Raw genomic sequence first — 25,337 nt, forward strand, 5'->3', positions numbered from 1 at the left:
CAGAGATGACAAACTGCAGACTGTAAGGCAAATCCTGGCCCTAAATTTTTGTTTACAATGGTTGAAAAAGAAAAAAAAAAAATTAAAATAATCTGGAGAATCACAGGAAAACAAAGATTTCCAGGGTCTCCTGAAAAATCTGAAGCTCTGATTACACTGGACTCATCTTCTCACAGGACAATGAAGGAGAGCTAAGAAGTCGTTTCTTCTTCAGATACAAAGGAGGAGGTCTACTCCACACATTCTAATAACCACTCTTCCCTTTTGGCCTACTCAGAGTATGTTTTATAAGCCACATTCCAAAAATAAATCAACACAATCGCAAATTACATACAATATTCATTTTAAATTAAAAACACAGGTGACGGGATGCCTGGGTGGCTCAGTTGGTTAAGCGGCTGCCTTCGGCTCAGGTCATGATCCCAGAGTCCTGGGATAGAGTCCCACATCGGGCTCCTTGCTCAGCAGGGAGCCTGCTTCTCGCTCTGCCTCTGCCTGTGCTCACTCTCACGCTCGCTCGCTCTCTCTCTCTGACAAAAAAATAAATAAATAAAATCTTAAAAAAAAAACAAAACACATGTGACTCCAATTCTGTAAGATTTGGAATCTTAAAAAACACCAAAGATGCTATAAAATGAGAGCAAAATGACAAGTGAAGCTGTGTTAACCAGGTGGTAACATAATTACACAGCAAGGAACTGGCCCAAGTAACTTTAAAACTCAGTAATTTGACTCTACATCCCTAGGGAAATACATCTTAAGGTTTAAAAACAACAAAAAATCATTTGCTTTCTTTAAATAATCATACGTTGGTGGTAGTGCTGGCACTGTCATTCTGTGACTCTTTTGTATTTACACTGTGGGAAAAGGAGAACAAGTAATCATGTTGGTGCTGTTGAGAATAAGGGGTTTCCAGTGTGGGAGAGAGGAGATGGGAGATGTAAAATCAAAGAAGGCTAAGAAAAAGTCCCTGGGTCATTTAATTCGATTTTTAAGTATAACATGAACTCATGATTTTTTTTTAAAAAGAAAAAAAAAAAAAAAAACTATTTCCTAGCTCCAATCACAGACAAGGCCTAGAAACAATGACTAACTCAGTAGGAATAAACACTTTAAGCACCTAGATTGTGATTCTGAAATGCCATTTCCCATGAAAAAGCTTCTTAGAGAAAGGCCTATTTCCTGGTCTGGGCAGAAAATGCACAAGATAATTCTAGACAAATTGTCATACCTGATAGCAAAAAAGCTATAAAAGATGCTTCAGATTAATTCAAATGGACTTTGGGGCCAGGCCATCTCGAAGGGACTCCAACTGACCAAAGATGGGGCAATCAATAAAAATGACTATACAGGGGCACCTGGTGGCTCAGTCACTGGGCATCTGCCTTTGGTTCAGGTCATGATCCCGCGGTGCTGAGATCAAGCCCCTCATCACGCTCTCTGCTCATCAAGGAGTCTGCTTCTCCCCCCTCCCTCTCCCTCTGTCTGCTGTTCCCCCAGCTTGTGTTCTCTCTCTCTCTCTGTCAAATAAATAAATAAATAAAATCTTAAAAAAAAAAAAAAAAGACTATAAATGCTACAAAAGCCATAAATATTGAAAATATTACGCTAAGGTAAAGAAGCCAGTCACAAAAGACCACTTATTATATGCTTCCCTTTATATGAAATGTCCAGATAGGCAAAAAAGTGGATTAGTCATTGCCTAGGATTGGAGGTAGGGTACTGTTGTGGGGTAATGAGTGACTGCTAATGGGTAAAGGGTTTCTACTTGGGGTGATGAAAACGTTTCAATCTTATTCGATCATGGTGATGGTTGCACAACTCTGTGAGCATACTAAAAACCACTGAATCATACACATTAAAAAGGGAAATTTCATACGTAAATTATACCTCCATAAAGCTGTACCAGAAAAAAAAAATCCAATACAATGAACTGAAACACAAATGTTTAAATCTGTGAGTTTATATTAAAATAAATCTTTCTTGGTCATTTTGGAGGATGCTGGGAATCTAATTCATTATATGAAAATTGGAAAGTATTTATCCATGTCTTACATATATGAAGTGTCTCTCTGGGTAACCAAAGAGACAAGGTAAAGTTTCTCTTTATAGAACAATATAATTAATAAATTAAAGAACAGACTATTACCACTTTGCAACCCTAAATAAGATGGATCTAGGCAATGACCAGTGGCTGCTAACATCACAAAAAGTTCATCAGACAGCAGGAATCCCCTGGTAGAAGTATACAACACCACCTATGAAGCAGTCTAGCAAAAAGAAATTTGCAGGGGAAAAAAAAACAAAAACCCTGAAGAACCAACAGATAAAAAGACCAGAGAGGGGGGGCCTGGGTGGCTCAGTGGGTTAAGCCTCTGCTTTTGGCTTAGGTCATGGTCTCAGGGTCCTGGGATCAAGCCCCGCATCGGGCTCTCTGCTCAGCAGAGAACCTGCTTCCCTTCCTCACTCTCTATACCTGCTTCTCTGCCTACTTGTGATCTCTGTCTGTCAAATAAATAAATAAATAAAATCTTAAAAAAAAAAAAAAAAAAAAAGACCAGAGAGACTTCTCAAACAATAGCAATATAATGATTTTATGAATCCTGATTTAAACAAACTTAAAATTAACCAATAAAGGCCTTGGTTCAAAAAATTTTAAGTATGATAATAGTACTGTAGCCATGTTTAGAAAATTAAGAGTCTATATCTTACATAATGATATGATGTCTGCAATTTGGTTTAAAAAAAGATGGAGGGGAGCAGAAGCAGGAATAAAAATGAAACCTTAGCCATAGCTGATAACTGCTGAAGTTGAGATAGATACACAAAAGTTTATTTTGCCATTTTCTCTTTCATATAAATTTGAAATTTCCCACAATAAAGCTTTTAAAAAGAAAAGTGCTCCCAATTCCACACATCACTGGAATTACTGCATTTCACAAATTCAAACACAAACAGGTCTCCTAACATTCCCACACCTTTGAAATCAAGACAGCGAATGGTGTGTTTAACTGGTAGGTTTTTTTCTACATGATAAATATAAGATGGTGTAATTTAAAAATGAGATTTTGAGAGTCTCAAATTCAATGAAAAAACCCCCAAGATTATAAATGCATCCAGTTATCTATCTCTCCTTAGCTAAATCATTATTTGCCTTGTACTGGAAATGAAGAATTCAAAAAAACCTCTTGGCCATCTGAATTGTCTTACTTACTTGGAATTAATTCAGTTACAGTGAGAGAAGCGTTACAATAATACTTTAGACAATGTAAGAATAAAACTAGTCCCCAAATTAGCATTAGTGACAGAGAAGATCTGGGGAGCATGGAGCAAAAAGTCTCCTTAAGATGGGGAGAAAAAGATTGCCGCAGTTATCTTGCCAGGTCTAAAAACTTTATTAAAAACCGAATCTAGTTGACCAGCCTGTCTTTTCTTCATTTTTGATAAAGGAGTTCCTAAGTACCTACCACTTCAGCACCTCCATAAGTTACTGATTTCAAGTAATCTAAAGGAATACAGTAATCTGGCAAGCCTCTGGGCCTCACTGTGGCAGAAAGGCATGTTAACAAAATTTACTAACATAATATAAACTTACTGAGGAAGAAAAGAGGACAAGAAAGTATTTCTGACAACTGTAATTCTAGAAATGCAATTCTGCAACCACACACTTTAATGGAATCACAAACATAAAACTTTTTTAAAGATGATAACTGACATTGAAAATTTCAAAGATAAAAAGCAAAGGAAAAGACAGGTGTGCCACATTTTTAAAAAATCAATTTATGTCAAGAACACATTATAAATGAAATTAGAAAGGCTTGAGAAATATAAATCTGCCACATGACAACGGTATATTCTTAGTAAATAGCTCTTAATATCACAAAAATGATCTATAACCCAATATAAAAATTGGTAAAAGAAAGGAAGGGGCCAATAAATACATCCCACAAATGGTTGACCTTATTGGTAACAAAAGAAATTGAAATTATAGATTACCTATCCATAGGTATATAGATTATAGATTAACAACAACAACAAAAAATTACAGATTACCAAATTTGGGAAGCTTTTTAAGTAACACTGCCCAGTTCTGGTGCAAGATGTGCAAGAATATTCCCACTTCCAACACTGTCTGGAGCAGTCCTCCTTCATTCGCCTCTTCTCAATATGGCTTCAATCACCCTATTTAAAACTTCACCACCATCCCCACTCCTCAATTCCCCTTATCTTCTTCTATTTTTCCAACTAACTGCCTAATATACCACATAAGGTACTTACTATGTGCACTGTTTATTCTCTGTCCCCCTCCCCCATGAAAATAAAGTTCCCAAGGACAAAGAGGTTTTTCTTTCACTGATGTACCAGAGGATGGAAAACTGCTAGGATATCGGAAGGTGTTAAAAAATTACTTGTTTGGGGCGCCTGGGTGGCTCAGTGGGTTAAAGCGTCTGCCTTCAGCTCAGGTCATGATCCCAGGGTCCTGGGTTCGAGCCCCGCATCGGGCTCTCTGCTCAGCAGGGAGCCTGCTTCCCTTCCTCTCCCTCTGCCCGTCTCTCTGCCTACTTGTGATCTCTGTCTTTCAAATAAATAAATAAAATCTTTAAAAATAAATTACTTGTTTAATGAATATGAAAATTCAACTAGTTAATTCCTAATTAAACTAGTTAATGTTTCTGGAGAAAACTCTGTTGACAACATGAATGTAAAAACCTTTATTTATTTTTATTTATTTATTCATTTGAGAGCAAGCAAGTGCAGGCACGAGCACAGGGGGAGGGTCAGAGGGAGAGGGAGAAGCAGACTTCCCACTGAGTAGGGAGCCCAAGGACGTGGGGGTTCATCCCAGAACCCTGAGATCATGACCTGAGCCAAAGGCAGACGCTTAACTGACTGAGCCACTCACGCACCCCAAATTTAAAAACCTTTAAAATCTACATACCAGTAATATCACTTCCAAGAATTTATCCTAAGTAAATAATCACTGATGTGAGCAATGGTTGTCATCCAAAAGCTTATTTATTTTAGCTGTGAATTGTGAAAAACTGGAAACAACATACACTAGAACAATGAAAAGGATATGGAATATTTAGTGTTATGAAAAACATGCATGAGGGGTGCCTGGGTGGCTCAGTGGGTTAAAGCCTCTGCCTTCAGCTCAGGTCAGGATCCCGGGGTCCTGGGATCGAGCCCCGCATCGGGCTCTCTGCTCAGCAGGGAGCTTGCTTCTCCCTCTCTCTCTGCCTGCCTCTCTGCCTCCTTGTGATCTCTGTCAAATAAATAAATAAAAATCTTAAAAAAAAAAAAAGAAAAGAAAAAAGAAAACATGCATGATAATGCTAGCTAGGGAAAAGTATACTCATGATTCCATTTTTGAATGTATATATAGATACGCTTAATAGGAAATAAATACATGTATATATATTGCTTAATAAGAGCTAAAATAAATTGTGATACAACCAATTAATGGAATGATGGAATGCTAGATGAAGCTACTCAACTGTGCCCTAATACGGATTCATTTCTTCTGTTTTCTTTTTTTTTTTCTTTTAAAGTAGGTCTCATGCCCAGCATGAAGCCCGATGTAGGGCCTGAAATCACCACCATGAGATCAAGACCTGCAGGAACTGAGCTGAGATCAAGAATCGGATGCTTAACTAGCTAAGCCACCCAGGTGTCCTGATACTGAACCATTTCTAAGCCTTAGTGAAAAAGGCAGACTTTAAAAAAATAGTAAGGCTACACTATAAGGAACTGATACAGAATCAATTTCCAAGGTACATTGTTAAGTGTATAAAGCATCTAACCATTTAACCAAAAAAAATTGTTTCAAGTTTATGTACTCTACTCTCTACTGGGTAAAAATGTTAGAAATTTTCCACTATCTTTTCTTCTAAATTTGCAATGTAACAAATCTTTTGGAAAACTAGGAAATAAAGCTGTCTGGCTTTTAACTGCATTGATCAGTGAGTGCTAAAACAAGCAAAAATCACTTTTCCAGTGCAGGTAATTTGACTACTAAATTCATAAAGTTCTTTAACTTCAAAGAAAGTAAAAATTAGTGTCCCAACTAACTTCCTAAGCTAAGCAACAAAATTATTAAATATGAAATCCATTCTGGAATCATGTTCCATAAGAAATAATGTCAAAAGCAAACATAAAGGGTGTTAAATTATAAAAGCTTATGACAAACAGATAAAGGCACACACCTATTGATATATATATTGAAATTACCGAAAAAACTTGAATGACCAAAGACAGACAGAAAATTGTGCCTTTTTAGAAATATAGCCACGAGCCAGTAGGTACTTAAACTTTAACCCAAGCATCCTGAGGTACCTTATTTAGAAGCCCTAGTTTGCTCAGTTTCTACCTTGTCTGTCCTCAGACACATCAGAAGGAACTGTCACTTGAGAGACAGCAATGGTTAGTACCAAGGGCTTTGGGATCCATGAGACCCAGGGTTGAATCCTGGCTTTACACTTTTCTATGGGAGTAACATGGAAAAATCTCAATTTCTTTATCTGTAAAGTAAAACAGAGATTATCATCCACTAGTTAATATTAGTAAATAAGAATACAATTTCTGAGAAAGTGAAATGGAGGCAAAATTCTTCAAGTAAGACAACTAAAAATCCCCAAAGTCAACCTGAAGGGAACACATGCTAGAGAGCACTGAGCTGGAAGGCAGGAGCCCTGGATCCCAGTTTTGACTGTGCTACAACCAGCTCCAGCTCCATGGAATATTATTTCATGTTATGTAGGTTCTAGTTTTAACATCTACAAAATTAGGAGACTGAAATCCTTTCCACCTGTACTTCCAAAAGTCTCTAAAATTTTTCATTTAAATCCTTAATTTTTGTAAATTCTTAATCAGTTTTCATCATGACTCAGCAACTAGTCATAATAATATATAAGCCTTAACTTATATATTATCTTATATAATATATAATATATAATATATAACAATAGCCTTAACTAAATTATCCAAAGTCAGATTGCTATTAAGTGGCAAAATCGCAATTCAAACCAGATTTGACTCACTCCAAAGACCATTTTTCTTTTTCCAAAGACCAAATTTTATGTCATGCTTCTTTTTTTTAAATTTTATTTATTTGACAGACAGAGATCACAAGTAGGCAGAGAGGCAGGCAGAGAGAGAGAGAGGGGGAAGCAGGCTCCCTGCTGAGCAGAGTCCAATGAGGGGCTCCATCTCAGGCCCCTGAGATCATGACCTAAGCCAAAGGCAGGGGCTTAACCCACTGAGCCACCCAGGCACCCCTTATGTCATGCTTCTTCCTCAGACCTTCTCCTTGACTAATCTGGTAACTAGCATTTTGCCTTTGCAAAATGACTGGAAATCAGGAGCACAGTCAGGAATCATGGAGCAGTCAAGTTACTTGAGTCAGGTGGGGCTTGAACTTCTGACACAGTACTCTAACCAAGTTAATTAGACATTTCAGCTACTTAAAAGGAGTCTGAAGAAACAAGCAAACAAAAAGTTAAAATTGTCAAGAAAAACTATTAACTGAAAACAAAAACAAAAATAAAGCATCTTTGGGGCCCCTGGGTGGCTCAGGTCATGATCCTGGGGTCCTGGGATCAAACAGGCAAGTCGGGCTCTCTGCTTGGCAGGGAGCCTGCTTCCCTTCCTCTCTGCCTACTTGTGATCTCTGTCTGTCAAATAACTAAATAAAATCTTAAAAAAAAAAAAAAAAAAAGTAAAGCATCTTTAAAACTGTAAGTAAATGAAGGCTCATTTACATAAAAGTTCAGGAGTTAAAGCTGTACAAGATCAAATAGTCAGTAAAATAACTGCTATGCTATTTAACTGCTTTTGTGCAAGTATGCAAATAACAAATTATACACCAGTGAGTTAAGGAGTAACAGATAATCCAAAGCACATACATTTGGCTTTAGAAATAAAGCACATGGTCTAAATAGATAATCCAAAGTAATGAATATCTGGTACTAAAAATATATGATCCAGGGGTGCCTGGGTGGCTCAGGTGGTTAAGCAACTGCCTTGAACTAAGGTCATGATCCCAGGGTTCTGGGAGGGAGCTCCACATCAGGTTCCCTGCTTGGAGGGGAACCTGCTTCTCCCTCTCCTGCTCCCCCTGCTTGTGCTCTGTCAAATAAATAAATAAAATCTTTAAAAATAAATAAAATAAAAAAATATTAAATAAAAATATATGATCGGGGGGTGCCTGGTTGGCTCAGTCCGTAGAGCATGAGACTTTTCATCTCAGGGTGGTGAGTTCAAGCCTGACACTGGGTGTGGAAACTACTTAAAAATAAATAAATAAATAAATAAATACACCCATCTATACTTTCCTCCCAAATTTTAGGCTATTCAGGTTGATACAAAATTAATTTCTATGTGGACAGAGGACAGATCTTTTCTAAACATACAGTACATAATAAAATTATCATCTCCCCACATCAGCAGAAAAGATAACGTTTTATAACACATCTCAACATCTCCACAGGGACTAACAAAACTAAGGCACATACAAAAAAAAAAAAAAAGGGGGGGGGTAACATTTAAATTCCCACTGCAGACAAGAACCAGGTTAGCTTCTCTGTTGCTTCCATTAAGCCAATCTGGGATTAAAAACTGGTTTTGAAATGATCCACACATGGATAATCAAGAGTCAAACAAACACATGTAGATAAACTCATATTTAAATGTGTAGGTTTCCAAGCACTTTACGAAATAAAAAATTTCATAAGGCAGTTGATAGAAATGGAACAAGAGGTGAGGTCACCTACCACTTTAGCTCTATTGATAGAAGTCATTATGTGCTCTTCTCAAACACTGGGGAGCCACCAAAACCACACAGACACACACCACATCTGGCAGTATCGTTCAGAAAGGTAACCCAGGAAAACCTCAGAAATGTTCGCTTCAGCTCAAGAAGAATGAAGCTGTATGCAACTCCACATAACATCAAGTAAATGGAAAAGTGTCAAGAAAATAATGCATTTATTTTTCTCAACACAAACTGCCTAAAAGACAACTTCCAAGACACGGGGCAATTAAACGTCAGACCCAGCTAAAAGTTCTCTCGGCTAAGCCTCACTGGCAGAAGCCCTCTACTGGGCGTTTCTAAGATGGGACCAACTTTTGTGTTTCCCACAGTGGCGCTAAACCACGGTTATGCATCCTGCTGATAAACCCGGACATGTGGCACTTTACACACCAAACCAGCATCGCCGACACCCGTCACTACTGTTAGGCCCACTCCTGAAGGTAATGTGCACTGAGGGCGAGGACTTGAGGTTTTAAGAGGAGAGGAGCGGTAAGAGAAGCCGGTTGTATACACAGCGGTCTACCCGCACACTGCAGAGCCGGCGATGCGCCGAGCAGGCTCAGGAAGTTGGCTAACCCAGGGGAAAGCTCCGTGCCCTCCTCTGTAAGCGAGAGCGTGTGGCTGGCTGGCAAACCAAAATGCGGAAAATTCATTTAAGAACTCCCTGAGGGCCTACGGTGCAGACGTAGGAGTCCAGTTAAGATTCGGGGAAGCAGGTACGGAAGAGACCAACAGTCCACAAACTGATACTGATCAACCAGCTCCGCCGGGAGGCCCAAACTGGTTTGGGGAGCGGTGCCTCCTCTCCGGAGTTGGTGAGCTAAGGTACCGGGCGGGCTCTGGTCCTCCTCCAACAGCCCTTTCCATCAGGCCCGGGGCTGCTAAGACCCAGGCCTGGCCCTCAGCAACGTCGGCTCGGTTCCCCAGGGTTGAGTGCCACCCTCCAAGGCCACTCCGAGGCCATGTGGCCGGGGCCGCGCGGTGCCCAAACCCGGCGCACGTTCAAGAGGTGAAACCAGAAGAAAGGAAGTGCGGGAGGAAATTCAAAGAATGGGATGTTGGGGTACAAGACTTACTTCCTTTGGGCTTTGTCCTTCTTGGCCTTGGTCCTTTTCTTTCGGGCCTGGAGCGCAAGCACTGCAGGAGAGAGGGATGGATGAAGGGCGAATGTGGAGGAAAGGAGGCAACCAAGGTGAGGGTGGAGACCCAGCAGGGGCGCGAGGCCCCGGTGCGGGGCCCGCCTGAGGGGCGGCTCTGGGGCGAGCGCCGCGGCTACGGCGAGGCGGCCGGCCCGGCGGCGGGCGGCCCACGGGGCGCAGAGAAGCGCCCAGGCGGGGTGCGCCAGCGGGGGCTCGGACCGGGTCAGGGGGCCGGCGGGCGGGGGTCTATCTGGTTCGCCGAGCGCCGGGCCCTGCAGCGGCCCCAAGGCGCGGGTCGGCCTGGAGGGGAACAAGGGGCGATGACTGCCGGCGCGGAAGGACGCCCGGGCTGAGGGGCGCGGACCGGCAGCCCAGAGGCGGGGGGTGAGGGGCGGCGCCACCTCAGAGGGGGGGGCGCCGCACGCCCGGGGACCGGACTGCGGCGGTTAGGCGAAGCTCCAGTGCTGACTCGGGCCTCGCCCCGCCGGCCGTTGCCCCTCGTGGCGGAGGCCGATCCACCGCTCACCTTTCCGCTCCATGGCGAGACCGGTAACCGCCAGGCGCCTGCGCACTCGAGTGGCGGTGACTCCCGCTCCCGCCACGGCCCAAAACCAAGCCCGCGCACACCCCGCCCCCCAGGTCCCGCCCCCGCCCCCGCCCCACGACGGCGCGCGCCTGCGCGTTGAGCGTGGAGCCTACCACCTGCTCGCTAGGAGAGGGGGGGCTGTATAGAATCGGGGGCTGGGAGGAGGAAAGAACGCTGAGTGTGAATGCTAAAGAGGTGCTGAGAACCAACTTGGAAGCCTGGCGGGGTCAGGTTCGTTCTCTCTGCAGGGCGGTTGCCCCTGAGGAAAGGAGAAGAGCGTGGCTTTGAGAGTTCTGGGTGGTGAGTCGGTGCTCCGCAGCCCACTGGAGTCCGCCTCAGTTTCCTGGTCTGTAGAATGGACTTAATCAGGCGTGTCCCAGTTTCTTTGCTGAACTCTTGTGAGGTTCAGTTCAGATACTATAGAAAGAAAATGAGGGCGGGCAGGCGGGCGGGCGAAATTACAAGTGAGAAAGAAAAGGAAGTTGGAGCAGCACCAAAAAGAGCCTGGAAAGAAGGAGCCTGTGAACTACCTTCATTCTAAAAGTGAAAACTTTAAATAAATAAAAAAAAATTTAAAACGTGAAAACCTTAAAACTGAATTTTCTCTTAAAATTTCACGTTTATATGAAGGTTCTAAAGGAAAGAAGGGGAAGAATAAAAACTGTTTTCTCATTTTACCACTTTATTATCTTTTTAGTACATGATAAATATAGTTGTAGCATGTGTTTATACTTTTCTAAGTGCATTATTTCATTTGATATTTATGACAGCTTAAAAGCAAAATATTACATCCACTAAGAAACTGAAAGTTGGAGGGGATGTGCCCCCAATTTTGGGTGTCCTGATCCAGTGATTCCATCAGCAAACCCATATTGTAAGGCAAGGTTAGCAAAGATTTTCTGTAAAGGGCCATATAGTAAACATTAAGGCTTGTGGGCCATAAGATCTCTCTCAGCTCTTCAAATCTGCCCCTGGAGCTCAAATGGAAAATAGAAAACAGGGGCTGTGTTCCAATAAAGCTTTGTTTATGGTCCCTGAAATTTGCATTTCATGTAATTTTCACATGTCATAAAATACTATTCTTCTGTTAATCTTTTTCAACTATTTCAATCATTCTTGGCTCAGGCCTTAGTTTGCCAACCCCTGTTGTAAAGTACTAAAGCTGGACAGCGGGTAAGCTTTGAAGACCCTTGCCCTAGAAGAAGTTAGACTCTACGGGGAAGACAGACAAGTAATTAACTGACTGAGAAAGGAAGATGAAAGTGTAATAGTACTGCACAAGTGAAACATGGGGGCTTGGGCGGGATTTTATTGAGCAAAATAAGTAATCAAATTCAGCCGGGGAGGAGGCAGCTTTTGAACTGGGTCTTGGGAAATGTGTAGGGTTTCCGTAGGTGGAGAAAGAGACATTAGGCATTCCTGCATGAGAAAATCAATTGAGCAAAAAGGCACAGATTTGGAAACTTAAAGGTGGGGGCGGGGCTGGTAATGACTGAAGTGGATCCAGTGGAACGTGATGCCAGAAATGCAGGTTGGCCGAATTTGAAATTTAGCTAATTAATATCTATTGCATGGAACCTGAATGATAGCATTTCTGGACATATTGCAAAAGAGGATAGCACGTGTTGGCCAAGGAAAACTGCATCCCAGTTTCCTCTCCACTCGAGAACAAAGGGAGAGTTGGGGCAGACAGTGAGGCCCTAGGGCCTGAGTGAGGGTTCTGCTAGCTCAGGAAAACCTCCCGTGATTTAGAAAAGACAGGAGAGCTATGGTGGCTGATGAGAAGTCCCAGAATTGGCAAAGTACTCTCCACAAGAAAGTAAACTCTATGAGGATAGGAATCCTGTTTGGATTTTCCTTGAGGTATCCTCAGTGCCTAGCGTAGTATCCAGCACCTAGGAGGTGCTTAAATATTTGTCTGATCAAAGAATAAATGATGTGCAGTTTATGAGAAAGTTCTGGACGAGAGAGAGAGAAAACACTGAGCCGGACAACATGAAACTGTGCTAATAACCCAAATGCGATACTGCAGATTCATTAAGAAGGAAATAAGTTTAACTTGGCATGAATTCTTCATACCTATTCTGGCTTTGAGTGATCACTGCTTCTTTCCCTAAGAGCTTATTGTTTAATAACTCATTCGAGAATTTTTCCAGAGTCATTTTCAAGTTCACTGGATTGAGTTCCCTCAATTGACCATTTCTCCCTTTTTTGTATTTTTCCCCTTTCTCTCAGCATGTTCAGTTCTCCACACTTTTTCTAAAATCTGTATAGTTGTTCATCTGAGCTAGTTTGCACCCCCCCCCCATTCTAAAGCCCATGCCTTTTTGAGTAAGAAACTGCTCAGTCAGTTAAGCATCTGCCTTGGGCTCAGGTCATGATCCCCCGGTCCTGGGATGCAGTCCTGCATCAGATTCCTTGCTCAGCTGCGAGCCTGCTTCTCCCTCTGCCTGTTGCTCCCCTTGCTTGTGCTGTCTCTGACAAATAAAATTTTAAAAAAAGAAAGAAAACCCCAGATGAACATAGGAGGGAAAAAAAAAAGAAAGGAAGGCAAACCAGGAGACAGACTCTTAACTATAGAGAACAAAGTTACTGAAGAGGAGGTGGGCAGGGGGTTTGGTTAGGTGGGTGATGGGTGATAAGAAGTGTACTTGTGATGAGCCCTGAGTATTGTATGTAAGTGATGAACCACAGAAATCTACATCTGGAACTGATATTACACTGTATTTTAACTAACTGGGATTTAAATAAAAACTTGAAAAAATAAAAAAAAATAAATAAAGCCTCTGCCTTTTTTGTGCTTTTTACTTTAAACATAACTTTAAAAATCACTCCCCACCCTCTCATCCCCAATTTCACAGGGCTTGTCCCATTCTGGATTTCATCCTTTCTCTTCAAGTGGTGAAGCATGCATATCCCTCTTGCACAAGTGTTTTTCTCAAGTTCTTTTAAAAGTAGAATTATTTGGAAAACTGTTCAGGAGCAGTGTCAGAATTTAATTTCTGAAAAGATCCCATTCCCTGTGAGCTAATTTATTTGTTTATTTTTATAATTTTTTTTTAAAGATTTTATTTATTTGACAGACAGAGATCACAAGTAGGCAGAGAGGGAGGCAGAGAGAGGAGGAAGCAGGCTCCCCGCTGAGCAGAGAGCCCTATGCGGGGCTCCATCCCAGGACCCAGGATCGCGACCTGAGCCGAAGGCAGAGGCTTTAACCCACTGAGCCACCCAGGTGCCCCATGTGAGCTAATTTATTAAGACTTTCCTGGGATTGTCCCCTAATGCTTCTTGGAAGTTTCTGAAATTTGATCACCTAAAGTTTAGGACACATGTTTCATCAAACCCAACATTCCCTGCTTTGGTTACCACAAACTATTAACACTTTGTCCTAAGTTTTGATCTGAATTAAATCAAAAAATATCATTTCCCTTTTATGGCTTCCCTTTTGTCTTGTGAGATGAAATGGACAGCAGAACAAAATGAAAATATATTGGATGCTTTACTTTTCAGATTCCCAGTAGATGTCTGCACGATTGAAGAACCCCAACAGAATTTTACATAGTTTTGTGAAGTATATTGGGAAAACAATTATACCCTAGGCTGGAGTTACAAGAAACACATGGCACATTCAACAGAAAAATTGAAGATAATTGAATGAAGGGATTGAGGTGTGGGTAGGGTTAAGGGAAACCAAAAAGGAATGGTGAGGCGTCCAAGGACTAGCAATAGTGGGAGTCCTTACCACCCTTAGGCCTGAAAGGACAAGGGGTGGAGATGTTAACCAGAACCCAATAATACCTTGTATTAGTTGCCATAACAAAGTATCACAAATTGTGTGGTTTAAACAACAGCAATTTATTGTCTCATGGTTCTGGAGGCTAGAAATCCAGGTGTCAGCAGGGGTGGTTCCTTCTGGGGCCTGTGAGGGAAGGATCTGTCCTCTTTCCTTGGCTTGTAGAGGATTCTGTGCCTCTTTATATTTTCTTCCTTCTATGTGTGTCTCAGTCTGTGTCCAAATTTCCTCTTTTCATAAGGACATCTGTCATAATGGATTAGGACGCATTCTAATGATCTCTTTTAACTTCTAATTCTTCTAACTTCTCTTTATTTTTCAAAGAAATTTTATTTGTCAGAGAGAGAATGAGAGCACAAGCAGAGGGAGCAGCAAGCTGAGGGAGAAGCAGGCTCCCTGCTGAGCAAGGAGCCTGATGTAGGACTTGATCCTAGGACCCCAGGATCATGACCTGAGCTCAAGGTGGCCACCCCCAGTGTCCCTCTCTTTAACTTTAACCTTTGTAAAGATCCTATGTCCAAATAAGGTCACTTTCTGAAGTACTGGGGGTTAAGACTCCAATATATCTTATTTTGGTGGGAGGGACTGGAGGGGACACAATTCAACGCCTATTACAATTGTAGTGATAAGAAAGATCTGCTGGGGGTGCCTGGGTGGCTCAGTGGGTTGAGCCTCTGCCTTTGGCTCAGGTCATGATCTCAGGGTCCTGGGATCGAGCCCCACGTCGGGCTCTCTGCTGAGCAGTAAGCCTGCTTCCCCCTCTCTCTCTGCCTGCCTCTCTGCCTACTTGTGCTTTCTCTCTGTCTGTGTCCAATAAATAAAATCTTTAAAAAAAAAAAAAAGAAAAAAGAAAGATCTGCTGGATGGCAGCTGTGCCCTTTGATAAAAGGACATAACCACTGTCCGGCAGGGAATTCAATGCCCAATTTCTTACTCCTCTCATCCTCTCAGGCCAGCTAGTGCCTCCCATTGAGTGAACCAACTGGAATTAAGAAGGCAAGGGTGCATGGGTGATGCGGTCCGTGCAACCCAACCTCCCAGGGCACAGAGAGGGTGGAGAAGGGTGGAGGGTTCATCTGGAGGGGCAAACAGAGACTATCCAGCACAGCCTGTCTGGGCAGTCTACAGCATACACCCAAAGTGGCTAGCACTTTCCAAGCAAATAAGCCAGCATTTTGGGCTCCCTGGAGAGGCTTGAGAACAGAAGCTGCTCGGAGATAACCCCCTTTCTGGCTTTTTTTCCCCTTCTTCCTCCTTTATAAAGCTTAAGCTTCAAAAAGAAATAGTGCTGGAGTGAAGGGTTGGGGAGAGTAGGGAGAAGAGAAAAAAAACCTTGGCTTGGTGGAATGGGAAACTAAATTCTTCGAGGTCTCAGCTCTCTGTCCTTTTGGATGCTCTGCCCACAGCAGGAAAGTTGAGAGAGAAAGGAGATTCTCTAGCAATGGGCAGGTCCCAGACACTGGTGGTTCTAGAGGTAGGGAGAGCCCTTGCTCTGCTCCCTGCGTGCTCAGGGAGACAGCAGGTGTTGTAAACTGAAATGAGCTGATCACGTCCAACTCTGCATTCTTTTTTGTCAGTAACCATACCTGCCAGAGAAGTCTAAAGCAATGAGGAGTTGCCAGCTTCTCATCTTCACTCCCAAAATATAAAGAAAAATGTTGCACACTAAAACCGGCCACACACATGCAACCCTTGTTAAACATTCATTAGCAGGTGGGCACAAAACAGCTCCTATGACTATGTAAGCTCTTTGACGTCTCTCTGGCCTTTTGGATGCTCTGGCCACTGCATGAATGTTTTACTGTTTTACTTAAGGTGGGATAAAAGTATCACTGAGGCAGGACTCTGTCACCCGCAGAGTTGGCAGCAGGGAACCAGAGACGGAATCTCCTTTATAATTAGTTATGCTGTTCCAATCCTGATCAACACCAGAGGCATCATCGGAAGCAGGTTTCCACTCGTGAAATGAGTTGCCTATTAATTTGAGTAATGGATGTTATTAAAAAAAAAAAAAAAAGCTGCCGTTGGCGGAATTTGCATTAATCAATGACCCTGAACTCCTTTGTCGAAACCGCCTTCGGATCGGAATGTTTACAAACCACTCCTGGCATGGGAATCACAGATTAGAATGTAAGCCGCACCTGGATGTTAACTATAAGTAGCACCTACAAATGTTATCCAGTCTTTGTCAGAAGTTTTAATATGCCCAAGTATTTTATTTTGAAAAAATGAATTTGTTTCTTGAAAAATGCCAATTAAAGAAAAAAAAATGTGGAAGTCCAACACTAGAGGAATGGTTATCAAAGTTTTATAGCACATCCCCTCTAGGTGAGTTGATGAAACAGGGACCCAGGGACGCCTTTCTAAGGTTCTGTTAAGTACAAGAAGAACCACCTAGAGGGTCTATCTAGAGATGGATCTAGAGGATCGAGCTTTCCTTGATTCCCTGGGGGAATCCCGAATTTTTTTTTTTTCAAAGATTTTATTTATTTATTTCAGAGAGAGAAAGAGAGAGCATGAGAGGGAAGAAGGTCAGAGGGAGAAACAGACTCTCCGTGGAGCTGGGAGCCCGATGCGGGACTCCGTCCTGGGACTCTAGGATCATGAGCTGAGCCAAAGGCAGTTGCTTAACCAACTGAGCCACCCAGGCGCCCCTGAAATATTTTAAGGCAAATTATAAACATCATGAGGTGGAAGCCAGGACAAGATGCTCTGTTATACTAACTATGTTCAAGGGGTGATGAAGACTTGGACCAGAAAAACAATCAGCTGGAGATTGTTTTTCTGGAGATCAAAGTATTTTCCCTATTTTCTGAGCAGTTCATAAACCTCCCAGGCTGTTATGGGACCCAAGGGAGAGGGAGTACATAATGACAGGTATTTAATTTCTCCAGCTTGGTCCCAGGATGAGACCGAAGGCAGGGTAGGAAATACATAGAAATGGCTTACATAGTTGAATTCTGATTTCTACCTGCTGTGCAACGTTGAATCTCTTTCGCTTTTCCTTCTTTCAGATACTGTCCACCATGCTCACCCTCGTGATGAACATTTATTGAGAACTCACTCACCTTTAGGCCACGGCTATGAGAAGCAGAGAAGGAAAAAACCAACGCCTTGCCCTATGGGACTTAAGAGCTAACTAATGGAATAATTACTGTTTACTAGACACTGTTTACTAGACCCACAGCTGTCACACACTACCAAATAGGCGTTATTATCATCACCGTGGCAGATAAGGAAACTGAGGCACAGCCAAGGTCACCCAAGCTAGTAAGAGGCAGTGTTTTCAATCTGGGCGGTAGGGCTCTTGAATCCACACTCTTGGCCATACACCTGTGTGTGTATATCACCTGTCTCGTTTAGTGGGGGATGGACATATAGATAAATAATTCACATGGTGTATAATTGTAGAAGCACAGGGTACCATGGGAACACACACAAAAAGGCCCACTTAGCTCAGGGTCTGAAGAACGGTGTCTTTCCTGAATGAGATGACACCTGGACAGCATTGGGGATCATGAATACGTGTCAGCTGGGAATAGAAGAGCGTGGAAAGGAAACTCCAGATAAGATAGCACGGTGTTGGGTAGTGGAGCGGGGGAGGCATAGACACCATAGAATAACTGGGGAGAATAAAATGCAAGGGGGGAGATGGGAGAGAGTTTGCTTCTCAGATATTTGTTGGGCCTCTTCTATGGGCAGGACTACAGCAAGGATAGAGCATATGAGGAGCTTGAACTTGAACTTTCAAACATTTTGCTCCCTTACCCACTGAAATAACTTTTAAACTACCACCATGCAAAACATTTAATGGACTAGAAACAGAAGGGTACTTTCTTAATCTGATAAAAGGCATCTATGAAAACCCCACAGCTAACACCATATTTAATAGTAAGAGATTGAATGTCTTACTATTAGGGGACAAGACTGTCCCCTAAGATCAGGGATAAGATAAGGATGTCCATTCTCACTCCTTCTATTCCGTAGTATACTAGAAGTACCAGCCAGGGTCACTAGGCAAGAAAATGAGGTAAAAGCATACAAATTGCAAAGGAAATTGATGCTTTGAAATAAAAGTGTTACATCAGCTTTGAATGTCAACCTGCTACCCACCAACATTCATTAATATATGTTAAAAAAAAGTAAAATTGCTTTGTTAACTACAAGAAAGTTTACATTACTCCTTTGTCTCCTTGAGGTTGTGTTTCTAGTCCATTTTACTGTCACAGAAATTTATTCTCAAGTGATGTAATTTTATGCTTTCATGTCTTTATTGAAAGTTGAAAATAGGGGTGCCTGGGTGGCTCAGTGGGTTAAAGCCTCTGCCTTCAGCTCAGGTCAGGATCCCAGGGTCCTGGGATCGAGCCCCGCATCGGGCTCTCTGCTCAGCCCGGAGCCTGCTTCCTCCTCTCTCTCTGCCTGCCTCTCTGCCTACTTGTGATCTCTGTCTGTCAAATAAATAAATAAAATCTTAAAAAAAAAAAAAAAAGAAAGTTGAAAATAGAGCCACCCTATGACTCAGCAATTGCATTACTGGGTATTTACCCCAAAGATACAAATGTAATTATCTGAAGGGGCACCTGCACCCCAATGTTCATAGCAGCAGTATCCACAATAGTAAAACTATGGAAAGAGCCCAGATGTCCATTGACAGATGAATGGATAAAGAAGATGTGGTGTATATATACAGTGGAATATTTCTTGGCCATTGAAAAGAATGAAATCTTGCCATTGACAATGATGTGACTGGAACTAGAGGGAATTATGCTAAGTGAAATAAGTCAATCAGAGAAACAATTATCATATGATCTCACTCATAGGAAGAATTTAAGAAACAAGGCAGAGGAGCATAGGGGAAGGGAGGGAAAAATAAAACAAGATGAAATCAGAGAGGGAGATAAGCCATAAGAGACTCTTAGCTATGGGGAACAAACTGGAGGTTGCTGGAGGGGTGGTGGGTGGGGGAGATTGGGTAACTGAGTGATGGACATTAAGGAGGGCACATGATGTAATGAGCACTGGGTGTTACATGCAACTGATGAATCACTAACCTCTACCACTGAAACAAATAATAAACTATATGTTAATTAATTGAATTTAAACGAAAGAAAATGAAGGTATGAGTCAGGAATAAAATCTCACCTGGGGGGCGCCTGGGTGGCTCAGTGGGTTAAAGCCTCTGACTTCAGCTCATGTCATGATCTCAGCGTCCTGGGATCGAGCCCTACATCGGGCTCTCTGCTCCCCAGGGAGCCTACTTCCCCATCTCTCTCTCTGCCTGCCTCTCTGCCTACTTGTGATCTCTGTCTGTCAAATAAATAAATAAAAATCTAAAAAAAAAATCTTACCTGGGCAAGAAAATAACTATAAAATATTGGAGTTGGAAATAAATTCCAAATGATTTACGATGAGAAAAAAAAAAAGTCTTTATTGATCATCCTATCATACTTCTCTACCACATAAATGTGCATTTACATTGAAATTTAATTTAAAAAAATTTTTAAAAGATTTTATTTACTTATTTTAGAGAGAGAGAGAGAACAGGAGTGAGAGGGAGAGGAAGAGAGAATCTGAAGCAGACTGAACTGAGTGCAGAGCCTGATGCAGGACTTGATCCCACAACCTCGTGACCTAAACCAAGAGTTGGACACTTAACCAACTAAGCCACCCAGGTATTCCTGAAATTTAATTTCTAAAAACATTTCCTGAGATCATAATCTTCTAAAAACTTTCTTACTTGTTGTTACAAGTATTCTTATTGCAGGATTAATCAAAATAACATATAATATCATTTTCTGATAAATGAAATTTTGTTGCAAATGCATCTCAGTAGAACAGTAGGTGATTTTTCTCAAGGAGTCCTGCATCATTCCATTCATACTTCTTTTAGTAGTGGCCAAGAAAACTGACCCATATGAAACCAGTAGATGGGAATAGAAAGAGTTCTGCTATAGTAATAGAATGCTCAGAGTTCTTTTGGAACTCCTTTCAAATAATTTGCCAAAGGTCATGCAGTAATCGCCACCAAAGCTTATTTTAATCCCTCATCAGCTGACAATTCCAGGAGGTCCTTATTCAATTTTGTCAAAATCAAATAATGGGAAACCATCTGACTTGCAGAAAGATGTGTTACCCAGTCATTCAAGTATTTACTTTCTCAATCTAGACACCAGTATTTCAATATGACCCTTTGTTTGGACCCCTGAAAGGAAGTCAGTCTCTGGGACAAAGGTTACCAGATACTATGGGCTTGTGTTTTTCCATGAGAATTTACAACATGTAGTTAAAGTCCTTCTTTTCTAATAAAAGAAAAATACACCTGTCTGAATTAATCCTTGCAAAATGCCCTTTTCCTCCTGGCTCAGATTTAGCTCCAAAATGGCATTTGATCACATAGCATGTAGGCCCTGTGAAACCACACTCAACATTTTTTGATACATTTTATCCGTAGTTGGCTTCTACAAAGGATAAAGTAGATAAAGGTAGAGGGAGAAGGTGGCCTAGTATTGGGGAAGGGGTTGACACTCCTCCCAATGCACAAATACATACACTGAAGCCACTGCACAGGGTAATTCTTTTTTTTTTTTTTTTTTTAAGATTTTATTTATTTATTTGACAGACAGAGATCACAAGTAGGCAGAGAGGCAGAGAGAGAGAGGAGGAAGCAGGCTCCCTGCTGAGCAGAGAGCCCGATGCGGGGCTCGATCCCAGGATCCTGAGATCATGACCTGAGCCGAAGGCAGAGGCTTTAACCCACTGAGCCACCCAGGCGCCCCCAGGGTAATTCTTTATATTAACTGGGAACAAAGTTATTAGCTCATGGAATGCCTGAAATAAGTGGGAACCATTTTGCCATTTCACAAGCTAATTGTGACTCAGAAGAGGACACAACCAACCTGTCTTGCGGTCACGTAGGCAGAAACAACGTCAGGTATCTGGAGGCACCTGTGCCCATGTTAACCGACGGAAAGCTTGGGAAGTCTATCCACCCACTGATTACATACACTGCCTCAAGTCTGATTTGCTTCCGACTATAGGAGATCCCCGTTGCGGGGGAGCGATGGGCCGCTACAAAGTGAAAGCCCTTCTTGAAGGGAAAGCTGCAGGAACAGTTTTGCTCAGGGACTCTGCACAAGAGGACAACCTCTTCTCTGTGAGCTTCCGCCCCTACGGCAGATCCCTTCGAGCCCAGATTGAACAGCGGAAACACAACCTTAGTTTTGATGCTAATGACCTGTGTGTGTTTCGTGCCTCGGCTGTAACAGGATGCTTGGAACATTTAAAAGATCCCAGTTCTTGCATGTATTTTGAACCACTGTTTCCTGTATCACCAGACAGGACTTTCCCTTTCAGCCTGCCATTATCTGCCATGCAGTAATCCGCAGACGAACTACATGTAATGGAATTGATGGGCTTCCTTTATCATTAATGTTACAGAGTTTTTAAAAAGAGTATCCTTATAGGAACGCCTGGGGGAACCCCATGGGTTGAGTGTCAGACTCTTGGTTTTGGCTCAGGTCCTGATCTCAGTGTCCTGAGATTGAGCCTTCGTCAGGTTCTGAGCCCAGCGGTGTCTGCTACAAATTCTCTCTTCCACCCCCTGTATCACTCCCCCGCTTGCACTCGCTCTTAAATAAATAAATCTTAAAAAAAGGGGGCGGGGGGCACCTGGGTGGCTGAGTGGGTTAAAGCCTCTGCCTTTGGCTCAGCTCATGATCCCAGGGTCATGGGATCGAGCCCTGCATCTGGCTCTCTGCTCAGCGGGGAGCCTGCTTCCTCCTCTCTCTGCCTGCCTCTCTGCCTACTTGTGATCTCTGTCAAATAAGTAAATAAAATCTTAAAAACAAAACAAAACAAAACAAAACCCAATTCTTAAAAAAAAAAAGTATCATTATAAACAAAAAGTTAAGAGAGAACTCTGCTGTTCTCAAAGGGCATTAACTAGATCCACTTTTATGTGCCCCAGAGAGTCTATCGACAATAAGCACACATATCACCTTTCGGCTTTTTCAGTACAATATATAAGCATAGTGTGAGTATCTGCCAGATGTGACCTGCTGTTACTTAGATAAGTGTGGTGCCTATTGAGACAACAGAAGAGCTACAGGTACAGGCATTCAGTAGAGCTACAAAAATATTTTGCCGATTTAAGTAACAGTTTGGTTTTTAATGTTTGTGGTAGTTGAGTGAGGTAATTCTGGGACATTTGTGAAGAAGAATTCTATTTCTTACCGAAGAGTGAATTATTAATATTGGAGGAGTGTTTCAACGGAATGATTCATTTTTAAGTTTGTTTAATTAAGAATTTTTCTATAAACTTTTGAAAGCAGTGATGCTTGGAGTTCTGTAAATTAAGCACTGGAAGTCCAAAAAATAATCTTCCTTTTAGAAAAAAGTGCAGTCTTCTGGCCACAAGGGCATAGTAGAGTTCATTTACATGTTGGTATAGTTTATGTTCGGTCTCCCTGCCTGTTCTGCAAAAGGTATTGTTTATAAACCAGGTTTTATAAATAATAGTTCTAAAACTTCAGATTTATAAAGTTGGTAGTAAAATTGTATTGATAGGTTAGGTATGAATAGTTTAGTGAGTGCTTTAACTCAAAACAGACATTTGAGACCCCATTGCTGCTCCGAGCCACTCACGCCAGCCAGCCTCGGCCAACCCCACCATGGTGTTCTTTGACATCGCTGGTTAGGGTGAGCCTTTGGGCCCTGTCTCCTTTGAGCTGTTGGCAGACAAAGCTCCAAAGACAGCAGACAACTTTTGTGCTCTGAGCACTGGGGAGAACGGATGTGGTTATAAAGTTTCCTGCTTTCACAGGACAGTTCAGGGATTGGTGGGCCGGGGTGGTGACTTCATGGCCATAATGGCACCGGCAGCGAATGCGTCTATGGGGAGAAATTTGATGATGAGAATTTCTTCCTAAGCATGTGGGTCCTGGCATCTTGTCCAGGGCGAATGCTGGACCCTAACACAAACACTTCCCAGTTTTTCTTCTGCTCTGCTTACACTGAGTGGTTGGAAGGCAAGTGCGTGATCTTTGGCAAGGTGGAAGAGAGCAGGAACATCATGGAAGCCACGGTGAGCTTTGGGTCCAGGATGGCAAGACCAGCAAGAAGATCGCCTTTGCAGACTGCGGACAAACCTAATACATTTGACTTGTGTTTTCTCTTAAATACCAGACCATTCCTTCTGTAGCTCAGGAGTGCACCCTTCACCCCCATCTGCTCGAAATATCCAATAATCTTTGTGCTCTCACTGCAGTTCTACGGTTTTCATGTTTTCCTCGCTCCCCTCCAAGTCCAGCTGGATTGCTGAGTTAAGTTTATGATTATGAAATAGAAACTAAACAACAACAATAAAACACACAAAAAACCCAGACATTTGGAATAGTTGCTGCAATGTAATCCTGTGTGTGATTTTTTTTTTTTTTTAAGATTTATTTACGAGAGAGAGAAGGAGTGGGGAGTAGGAACAGAAGCAGAGGGACAAGCAGACTCTGCAGTTGAGCACGAGCCCAACTAAGGGTTGGATCTCGATCTCAGGACCTTGAGATCATGACCTGAGTCAAATTAAGAGTCATACGCTCATCTACACCACCTAGGCACCCCCCCCCCCAGTGTGTGACTTTTAAGTTGACATGTGCAGTCTAATCATTGATTCCCATCCTGAGCTCCTATTCCCACGATGAGTTTATGAATCAAGACGAAAGTGAGACTAGAAGATGGCCAAACAAGTCAGATAATAGTAATGACAGTGGCCACTGATGTTGAGATTATTGTTAAACTGTAATTAATAATTTGGATGGCAGGGCGCCTGGGTGGCTCAGTGGGTTAAACCGCTGCCTTGGGCTCAGGTCATGATCTCAGGGTCCTGGGATTGAGTCCCGCATCGGGCTCTCTGCTCAGCAGGGAGCCTGCTTCCCTCTCTCTCTCTCTCTCTGCCTGCCTCTCTGTCTACTTGTGATCTCTCTCTGTCAAATCAATAAATAAAATCTTTAAAAAAAATAATTTGGATGGCAATATTTCTCTTTGCTGTAAACTCTCATAGCCAAGTTAGTTAAGTACAATCTATAGAAGTTCAGTACAGTTAATTTTTCATAGAAAATCTGAAATCTAAATTGCAGATTTAAAAGGCACTCTATGGTCATTGTATCTGTAAATAAGTTTACTTAGCCCCTTTTTGTCACATAGAATAGTGACAAAATACTACCTGAGTGAGTTATTTTGGAAGTAATATCAAGCTCTAGTGTTTGCTTAGTATTGAACTGAATTTACAGTTCTGTCCTAGATATTTTTCACTAAAGTGGTTGGATCCATTCTTATGTGTTTTTGTTAATGTGCTCAAAAACACTGGTGGGTGCTTCTCGGTTTCCTAACTTGCTGCTGCAAAATGCTATTTTTTACATCCCTAAGGCTATAGCCAAGGCTACAAAAAAAAAAAGCTATATTTGTATATAACACTAACCCTTTGACTGCTAATGTATATTCCTACTTAATGGACCATGTAATGGCTGTTCTTCTGTACTAAGAAAGTATGTTTAGTATTTTTGTAAAAAAAAAGAAACCAACCAACGGACCAAAACTAAAATTCTTTCCCGATGTTCCCAGCAGAGGGCGATGTAGAGTCCTGCCTCACGCTTTGCCCTGCAGCAACTTCGAACAGGGAAATCCGTGTATTTAGCATCATAGCCCTTGGGTTGTATGCTGTCTCCTCTTCTTGCCTATGATTTCCTCCAGAGAAGAGGGTCATTCTATAAAAACCGGGACAAGCATAAGACTCAGCGATTGGCAAGCACTCAAATGTTCCCTAAGTGAAAAAAATCTGGAGATAAACTGCTGACACCACAGATTGGCCCAGGACAACTTGCTCTGAGACTGGAGGTGCAGCCATGACCCAAGGCTTCCTAAAAAAAGAGGGTCAGAGAATGGTCATGGTCATAGAGTCTGTCTACTGGCTGGTAGTTCCTTGGCTTATTTAATCTGAAGAAAGGGTGCTAGAAAACT

At 42.1% G+C, this 25,337-nt stretch overlaps 1 protein-coding gene and 1 pseudogene across 1 annotated transcript in view; one reads left to right on the forward strand and one right to left on the reverse strand.

Moving 5' to 3' along the window:
• The window catches only part of SRPK1 (SRSF protein kinase 1), a 76,416-nt gene extending 65,806 nt beyond the window's left edge, over nt 1–10,610 (reverse strand). Inside the window, 3 exon segments of the mRNA XM_032864325.1 lie at nt 9,889–10,364; nt 10,366–10,412; nt 10,415–10,610. Coding sequence (XP_032720216.1) covers nt 9,889–10,364; nt 10,366–10,412; nt 10,415–10,490 — 599 coding nt within the window. The 5' untranslated portion in view covers nt 10,491–10,610.
• LOC116871759 lies at nt 10,489–21,821 on the forward strand (annotated as a pseudogene).
• Nucleotides 21,822–25,337: the final 3,516 nt, after the last annotated feature.

This window comes from Lontra canadensis, unplaced genomic scaffold (genome assembly GCF_010015895.1).
Source record: "Lontra canadensis isolate GAN:19392208 unplaced genomic scaffold, GSC_riverotter_1.0 scaffold27, whole genome shotgun sequence".
NCBI classification, from domain to species: domain Eukaryota; kingdom Metazoa; phylum Chordata; class Mammalia; order Carnivora; family Mustelidae; genus Lontra; species Lontra canadensis.